Raw genomic sequence first — 10,221 nt, forward strand, 5'->3', positions numbered from 1 at the left:
AGTTTATGTCAGAGATCCCGAAAAATATATATTCGACACAAATAAAGGATGTTTTCGATTTTATTTTATTTATTTATTTATTTATTTATTTTGCCTGTCACCCTCCCACTCTGACCTCCATGCCAACCAAGGCTTAACTTGAACTTAAGCAACATCGACAGCGTCACTATTCATCTGCGACCACGAAAACTAATACCATAACGATTTCGGTATTAATATTGTTCATATTGAGTACTTTTACATGCCACTTTCCCTCTTATTACGGATGGCTTCAGTGTCTCGCCCCCACAACTATGGAGCAATTTTAACAAACTTACGTATAGCTATAAACCACCATCTGTAAAATAAATATGCGGGTGATCTTTTTCGGGGAGGAATTCATTAGCTACTTTTGCAATATCAATGTGGTGGCTTTTTTCGCTTTCCATGCTAAAGATTGCCAAAGAGCTCAACTTCATTTGCACCACTGTCCTATGAATATAGATTTTAATGGCATTTACTTTACTGAGTGCTTGCTTAGGTGTTACTCTCGTCACAGGACAAGTGAGATTCTGTTATAAATGAGTAGGGGTCTTAACAAATACGGAAAACTATTAGCAATGACACTACTCGAAATGAGTTTTCGCAATATAATGGAACAGTATTTTATTCGAATGTGAAGGAAATCATTGCATAAATTGACCTTCCCTTCCTTAGAAGTCTAAGCTACAATACGTATCTAATAATTTTGAATTAGAAATACATGCATCGAGTTTCATATCCTTAACTTTAAGGTCTCCTGAGTTAAGTAAATGAATAACCTTCCTGCTAACGAAAGAGCAAAGCTTTGCGCTTTAATGGTATTGGGAGTGTAATTATTAATTTCAGCAACCCCGAAAACTATAGAATAGACACTCCTATCTTTCAATTAAGAATTATTAAATTTTCACCCCTCCCATTAAACCTCCATGCCGATAATGCTAAACTTTGATGTGAACGATATACAAGGTTTCATAATCATGTACTCAAAAGTTATGGATTTAACATTAATATCGTTTATTTTCGATTATTTTTTCATGTCCCTGTGTCTCCAGGGGAGCCCATTAAGGGGGTAAGAGGGGGCGCTTGCCCCCTCTAGAGGAAATTATACTTTGCAAGATCGAAAACCCTATAAAATTGTTTGAATATTTAGCCCAAAATTTGCAACTATATTTGAAATGTCGCTTATACTTGCCCCCTTTGAAAACCACAATATGGGCGCCCTTGTGTATCTCTCATGATATAGCTAGAGATGATACGGGTTTGGATTCCCGGCAGGAGTCGTCTGGTTCGGGTTCCACGTTAAGTCGTAGATGCACACCTTGTATAGAGTCACAGCTGAAAGACACGCTGAACTCTATATCACCTCACCTCGTGAGATATTCTATTTTTGTATAATTTCTAAACCACTTTTCTTTCTTTTAATCTCCTCCTTCCTCTTAGGACACGCATAGGTTCAAACTGAAACTTTCTTCACGGTTGGGGGACACGCGTACAACCCTTATGAGACTACGGTAGTGAATTGCGCAGTTTGAGTAGCACGCACGAATAAACCACGCTTACATTTATTATATATAATAAATAAAATCTAAAAATTAGGACTAACTTCGCACACCAAACTTTTAACAATGCGACTTTTTAAATTGTTTTTCTTCTTCTTCTTCTTCTTCTTCCTCTTTATTATTATTATTATTATTATTATTATTATTATTATTATTATTATTATTATTATTATTATTATTATTATTATTATTGTAAAAGCTATATGAAGCAATTATCTCGGCAATTTCTTTAATACACACCATTCAGCAACCGGTAGTTGTAGAAATCAAGCTTTTGCAACAGCAGTTGTTAGGACAATCGGTAGAGCGCAGACTCTTGGATTCAAGGGTAGAGAGTTCGAATTTAGTCTAAGTCAAAAGATTTTTTTTCTGATACAATTCTTCAGATGGAAATGTTTATCTCTTCACCTTTATCTCGTAATTCTCAATAGAAAATGAAAATGAAATCTTTGAGTTTTACATCCCACGGTTATGCCGGTTAGGCTAAAGGAGACGGTGATTATGAGAGATGAGTGAAATGGTGGAATGAAGAAAGTGGGAGGAAACGGGAGAACCCTGAGAAAACCCACGAGCACGATGTTTGTCCACCACAAAATTCACTTGGCGTGGGCTGGGTTCGAACCCAGGACCCCAAGCATGAGAGGTGAACGCTCTACCACTGAGCCACCGCGCCCCCTAATTCTAAATAGAGATGTTTGGATGTGAAAGAAAAAGTATAGTAGGATATAAGAAAAGAAAGATAAATTACATGATATCTTCTGCAATTTTTAACTATATTTTCACCTATCTAGGACGTTTTTAAAAAGTTCAAACTTCTAGACCTCCTTTTCGCTCTCTTACGTGTCCTTTAACTAATTTCTACAATTACTTAGTGAGTCACATATACATATATTACAGATGTCTTATCTGTTTCTCTTCTCTCTACATCATGTCTGGAGATGAATGTTTTGACAATAGGTTACAGACACGATTTTACAAAATAATACGATCTGCGATATCAGTGATACATATAGTGGTGTTTAACTTAACATATAAAACAATAAATAGAAAAACTGAGAATACGAATCTTTTCGTGCACTGATGCTTCAAATCTGTGTCTTTACTCCCTATACCTATGTTAATTCCCTAGTCAAAATAAAAACTCTTCAAAATTAATCAAAAATTCTTATACAACCATCCCTTCCTTGGAGTACTGCGCGGTCACATACCCATCACTGCGATGTAACGGCACTTCTGGCGACGAGGATACCATGAACATAATATGAAAACAGGTAACTGGTTTATAAAGAGGTATAACTTAATTGAGTGCCCGATCAATATTGATTATAAATTTTCAATCATGAATCATCGACAACAATCGCTAGAAAACGAATGACTTTTTTGTCTGACTAGCTAAAAAATTGCCATAGAAAATAAATAATTAAATAAATAAATAAATAAATAAATATACAATAAAGAAATAAATATAAAACAAAACAAAAGACCCTTGATTTACACAACAATCATATTTCGTTTTCCTTTTTGAAGTGAATTTTCATTTGATTTTTCGTCTCATCTACTACACAAGCTACGTCTAACGTAATACCTGAATGCAAAGTTGGAGTTGTTTCGTTGTGCGATGACTGATGTCAGTAAACGAGTTTTTGAAGGGCAGGTATAGGAAATAAATGACAAGTCTTCAAAATTCAGAAAGATTGCTGGATGTTTATCCCAACACTATTCATGAACTGACAAATTACAGCTCTTAAAAAATGTAATAAATTTAGAAAACATGAGCCAGGGCAACAACTGCAAAGTGCCAGTTGGAATCTTAAAACATGCGGTGAAAATTAGGAGTGTTGCCAATTTGAAAGATCGAATAATGGACGTTTGATGCTCATTAGAAGCAGTCCTAAATTCACACTGGTTAATTATAGAACAAAAATAAGCATATCATTGGCTTTTTGGGAAAATTTGCTATTAAAATGAGGTGTCACATTCTATAGTTTTCGTTTTTCAAACTTCATTTTAATTCAAAATGGCGAATTGCAAGATGGCTGCCATCAAGGATACCCTTACCGTATCACTTCCCTCTAGGCATAATATGTATTACCGAAGCGTTTATAAACTTATTATCATTAATACGCGGGTTGGAAGCGGAGGTAAAAGACTTTCGCACATAGTAAGTGAACAATTAAATGCCTGTAACTTTTCTCCAAATAGGTGTATCTCAAAACTACCTTCACCATTGTCTTCCTGATTAAACTCTAGCCCGAAATTATGTATCACATTACCCTATTCCTAATTAAAAACCTTGACCTTAATTCAAAATGGCGGATTTCAAGATGGCTGCGGTCAAGGTCATACCTACCATACAACTTCCCCCTAGGCTTTATATGTATCTACATGGTTGTTCTTTCATTAACGCTTCGTTTATAAAGGTTAGTAAGGGACTTCTGCAGTAATCTCTAACTACCACGGTATCAGAACTCTTAAAAATTATAAAAAATAGAAAACATGCACGATGGCAAAAATTTCTGTCATCACAAATTATACATATATGCTCTCTATCAGCTAGAAAAATTTTATTGAAATCGGAGCCGGACAATTGGGTGAAGTCCCTTGTTAGGATTTGCTTGAAAAATCACCTCTTCGGTGAGGATAGACATTTTGATAGGCTGCAGACTGGGATGCGGTTCATTACTATTCCAACTATTATTTTTTCCTGCATTTGAGATTACTTCCACATATAGTGTACTGCGTTTAAAATATAATTTAAATACCACGTCTTAGCGACTCAGTGATGAAGCGTTCACATTTGTTGTGGGGAGGGTCCCGGTTTTTGCTCCAGCCGGTTCCAAGGTGGTTTGTGGTGAACAAAACAGTGTGTAGATAGGTTTTCTTTTGGTTTTTCCTTTTCTTCTCACTCTCTTCGTTTCAGAAACTCGGTCATTATCATTATCACACTTCCATTTAGCTTGCAATATAAAAGTAGAACATTAAACAACAAAAATAATAATGAAAAATGAAACAAACAAGACAATAATATACAAACAGCTACTCTGGTTCAATGATATAAAATGAATATTTATGTAAAATATTCACTTGATTATAATTCATGACTTTGCTGAAAGTTCAGAAAGTAGACATTACTGTGGAATAATTACGATTTCATGCAGTCTTGGGCAAATTTCAATTAAATTAATAACTAACAATTAATCTGTAAGTTTAATTGTTAGTTGCAATTAACAATTGAAGTAAGTAATGGTCAATTGTTAATACCAGTTTGTCATTAATCAATGAGAATCAATTGTAATTAATCAAAGGATTGAAAATAATTACTGTTGGAAGTAATTGCAATTAAATTTAGTCGTTCCATTGCAACTGAATGTAATTTAGAAGTAATTCAATTATAATTAATTTCCACAGCAACTACTTTTAATTGATTTATTAATTGCAATTGATTTTAATTGATTAATGCCCAACTGATTTCATGATGAATGAGTTATAGAGAGAAGAAGAACAAGACTAAGAAAATCAATGAAAGACAGTAGAAATACACAGAGAAAAATCCGTTCTCCGGACATCGGTATATTGTACAAATATACGGTATCCTCTTGCTTAGTATAGAAATCAGTACGGAGCATACGTTATCCGTATGCTACATAGGCACTGCCCTTAGATGTTACATCATGCCGTTGCAGGATGTCTTACATCTAACAGTTTTCCGTGTATCACATGCATATACTTATGTCACCTTCGTTAGCTATATGTTATATACGTCCATTTGTATGAGATCCTGATTGCCTACATTGTTTCATAAAGAAAGTACGTATAGATGGAACACTTATACACAGTGGCGGCGCTTGGACGTTAAAAGTGCGGGGCAAGACATGATCTGAATATTTGTACATCAATGCTAACATACAAATTTCCCTGGTTGAAACTATATACATTAATAGGCCATTTCAGAAAAGTGGGTGGGCAACTGCCCCCCTTTGACCCCCCTAATCGCCGCCCATGCTTATACAGAAAGTATTATAAAGCATACGTTTTCAGTTATACGTCTGCTGTACGTTAAGTTCAAAAACTACAGTAATTATGCATGTAACCTATCTTTTTAAGTACGTCACCTACATTTCTTTATCAGTGTATTTACAGGATTATCCAAAACTCAGAAATTTAATATTTGAGTTTTTTGTGTTTCAGTCTTTACTGAAATCTTATAATATATGAAATATTATAATTTTTATGAAATCTTATAATATATATATTAACAAGTTAAGAGAAATTTATTACAAAAATTTAATAGGAAGTTATAATTAGTGTAACCAATGATTCAAATTTAGAATCACGTCGATACTAAAAAGGACTTTGCTAATAACAATTGGAGAACATCGAACAATGAAAGCAAAGATCTCAAAAAAGTTTGTTCTCTCTGAAATTGTGAGACTTGTAAGACCAAAGCGTGCTTAAACTCTTATTTATATGCATTCTTTCATCTGGTTTTCGTGAATAAAACTTTCCAAAGTTGTAATACGGATTTTGAATGTAATTTACACTTTTATTAACTTCACTGGAACTAGCATATCACTGGATTCAAAACAAAACTGGAACTTATTTCCTTAAGTTGCATACAAGTTAAAGAAAAACTCCCCATATAACTTTATGCCCAAGATATGAATGAATAAATGTAAATACTATTTTAAAATACAATACTTCAAATACTTGGGTATTGTGGAGTCCAGGTACTATCGTGTCTAGAAGACACAAAATGTATGGTAATATATAAAGAAACCGAATAACAACAATATATAACTTTATTTTAATACAAAAGAAGAAATCTATCCAAGATACGCCTTGGTTGCGAGAGGCACTGTAGCAGCAATGTTTGGTCTTTGAGAAGGATACGCGGAAGTTGATATTGGTGCGGCGGCGATTCCTGGAGCCGCAGCATATGTTGCAGGACCTGGAGCAGCTGCAAGAGTAGGAGCACCTGCATATGCAGCAAAAGGAGCAGCCGCTATGGCTGGACGGGCAGCGACCAGAGCAGGGGCAGCAGCATATGCTGGAATACCCCCATAAGCTGCTAGTGGAGCACCGGCAGCATATCCTGGACTGGCAACAAGTGTGGGGCCAGCTGCAAGAGCTGGGGCAGCAGCAATTGCTTGGCCTCCAGCAAGACCTGGAGCTACTGCAAGACCTGGAGCACCATATCCAGCCAAGGCAGGTGCAGCTGGAGCAGCATACCGACCGTAGCCAAGGGTGGTAAGAGGTGCAGCCTGTGCTGCGTAGCCAACACCAGCGGCACCTCGTTTGTCCTTCGATTCTTTGGCAGCCACAATGGCGACAACAGCAAGGAAAACAGCCTATTTGAGAAAAGAATAGAAATAGAAATATATTACATGTTTTGGATGGATAATAGTAAAGAAATGTATTAAGTATCTATACTGCAAATAGATGTATTTGATATATGTTTTCATTACGATTCAAGGGAAATCAACTATACGTTTTTTTATAATCAGTCTTTACTGAATAAGTACTTAAGAGCACTTAGAATTGACATTATTACTAATTAAATACAGGTATAATTGACGTTCTTGATAGTAAATTTTAAATTTTCATTTTAAAATAATTGCCGTACATCAAATACTAGAAGCCAAATTAGACTATCAGAAATAATATAAATATTAATTTTACCCATATTAAATAAGTAGGTCTTCAGAAGGTAAATTTTACCTAATTTGTTTCTTTCTTTACTTTATGTACAGTGTACAATATTTAATATTACAGTATTACATGAAATAAAGGTAGGTGTAGTAAATTAGGTTTTTGTTTATGACGCAACAACATTGAGGCCCACTTTGTTATATTAATTTGGATTAATGAGAAGAATGTAATATGGAAGTTTGTAACATGATACTTCTCATATTACAGCATTACAAGACGTATATAGAAGATGGAGATTTGGGAACTGGCTATCATTCGACGTTGAAGTTCTCAAGATTCCGCGAGATAAAACGGCAATTTAAGTTCCTTATAATCCATTTAACAATGACATTTTAGGATTTTGTTAAACAAACTTATCTGTTTTTTTTTTTTTTTCAAATTCTGAATACAGATTTGGTACTCCAATCAGTAACGTTTCGGTTACTTGAAGGTTAATGAAGAAGAAACATGGTTGGTTTGATTCATCAAGGAAAAAGAACAATACTTTGTCCTAAAACACAACAACATACTGAGCAATGCTATGTGATAATATGTAACAAAACACACAATCACGTAACAGTTTTGACACAATAACTGTGTCTTCATTAGACTTCCACTCCTTCTCCTTGGAGACTACTCCTTGCACTCCTCTTTGGAGAAGGAGTGGAAGTCTAATGAAGACACAGTTTTTGTGTCGAAACTGTTACGTGATTGTGTGTTTTGTTACATATTATCACATAGCCTTGCTCAATGTGTTGTTGTGTTTTAGCACAAAATGGAAACAAGGCCTGATAGAAAAGTTTTATGTCCTGTAGACTATAGATAGACGGATGATAAAAGAAAGCGAATAATTTTGAAATTAATTGATGGACTGAGAATGGGAGGAAACAGAAGAACCAGGATAAAATCAACAAACGCGATTTCGTCAACCACAAGCTCCTCAAATTCGATCGAACTAGGGACGCATTGCACTAGAGGATAGTGTTGTACCAATGAAAGATCAAGGTAGAATAATAATGATATATTATTATTTCAATTTATATCCTTATATTAATTTTTCTTATTTTACCGCTAGAGTTTGTTGAGCCTGTACTTGATTGTATTTTTGACATTTTATTTATGCTCGCTACATATATTAATGTAACATTTTGGAGTAAGCCAAAAATTCGAGACTAACACTCACTAACAGTTTATATCGTTACTTCTGCTGTACGTGATATATGACCCAAAGAAAAAATATCTTGCCATGTTATCACCTTTCCCTTTAGGAAGCAATTCCAACCCTTCTGAATACTATAGTAATTTGTATTATAGGATGATTAACCTTTCACGTAATCTGCAAGACCTGTAGAAATAGATGTGTTTACCTCTTGAAAGTAAATATCGTATGGTGTACTTAAACTTACCAAGACCTTCATGTTTCTGCGTTTAGTGGTTGCTAGTTGACAGAAGTCTTCTACTGTTCTCATGACTCCCAGTACCTTTTATACTTCTTAATGCATAACTTTCTCCGAAGAAACAAGACTTTGATCTGCATATTCCGTTACATTCTATCTTGGATCACGTTGAAAACAACTCTTTAGTGTTCTTATATTACTAAAGTTGTATATTAAAACGCAGATTGAAGAGAGAGAGAGAGAAAGAAATAACATTAAAATTAAATATTCGTGAATTTTCACTGCTTGTTTTTGCTTCCCAATATAAACATATTAGTCATAATATTGCATGTATGAAAGACTAAATACTTTGTTATCACATAATAGAAACTCGTTACATTTCGCCTCAAAACAACGTGAAATCGGTAATATTGCGGGTACAAATCGAAATCAGTTAGAACTTCCAACTGTTAGTTCTTATGGTTCTTACAGTTAGTTAGTTCTTATAGTTATAGTTAGTTCTTATAGTTCTTATCAGTTCTTATACTCGTGCAGCCTAGTCCGAGTTTTCAATTATTTTACGTCATAGGGAATTGTATTATGCTTAAGTAATTCGTTATCATCTTTAGCTCTGGATTCAGGATTCAGGAGGATTCAGGTCACACTAACTAACTGTATGGATTATGGAAACTGAAGGTTCAATGTTGCTATTTCTGGAAAATCTGTCTTAAAATTGTCCTCCCATCTGCAACTAGGTCTTCCTAATGATCATTTTCCGATTGGGATCAATATGAATGTCACGATGTAGGAATTTTATACTTGGCACGATAAGGGTTTTAGACGTTGCAAAATTCACGAGTCTAACTCCATTGTCATTACTTTCCTTATGCAGACTTCCGTTTCCTATAATCAGGTTGAAAATATCCTCTCGCCTACCTTCGCATTGAAATCCTCTAATAGATTTTTCATATGGTATCGCGGGGACTTGTTCTACTTCTTCGTAAAAGCTGTCTTTTATATCGCCATCTTTATCTTCTGTTCAGGCATGTACACTTAGAACAATAATATCACTTCCCGGACCCTTAAGGGTAATAAAAGACTGTCTATCACTAACAAATTCAGCACATTTAATTGTTAATATTATTCGTTTGTGAACGAAAAGTCCTGTTTCTAGTTAGCGATATTTATTTCCTTTCCCATTAAAAAAAAGAAAAAAGAAAAGAAAAGAAAAAGAAAGTAAAACTTCAGGTCTGTACCGCTTCCTTTCCACTTTACTTAACTTTCTGAACTCCTACCAGATCCATTATATATTTCTCTGATTCACGTGTTAAGGATTTTAATGCGCCTGCCTTGCAAATACTTCTTGTATTCCATGCTTCATGTCTGTTTTACTTTGCAAAGATCGTGTTATGTTACCAGTTCTGGTCGGAAGCTTCTGTGCATATTTCTAAACGAGTGTTGTTTTACAGGATGAGGGTATTAGCTTTACTCCAAACTCATGAGCTGGAGAGTCACCCCTTGTCATCTGTCCGCGACTGCTTATTAGGTAATCTCCTCGATCCACAGCTTGAGGAAGC

At 34.9% G+C, this 10,221-nt stretch overlaps 1 protein-coding gene across 1 annotated transcript; it reads right to left on the minus strand.

Moving 5' to 3' along the window:
* Positions 1 to 6,403: 6,403 nt before the first annotated feature.
* Positions 6,404 to 8,737, minus strand: LOC145660828 (uncharacterized). The gene is made up of 2 exons (XM_081726248.1): positions 8,675 to 8,737; positions 6,404 to 6,928 (listed from the first exon to the last, which is right to left on the minus strand). The coding sequence occupies exons 1-2, from the start codon at positions 8,735 to 8,737 to the stop codon at positions 6,404 to 6,406; spliced, it is 588 nt and encodes a 195-aa protein (XP_081582374.1).
* Positions 8,738 to 10,221: the final 1,484 nt, after the last annotated feature.

The sequence above is a fragment of the Thermobia domestica genome, chromosome 9 (assembly GCF_964235325.1).
Source record: "Thermobia domestica chromosome 9, izTheDome1.hap1.1, whole genome shotgun sequence".
Lineage (NCBI taxonomy): Eukaryota > Metazoa > Arthropoda > Insecta > Zygentoma > Lepismatidae > Thermobia > Thermobia domestica.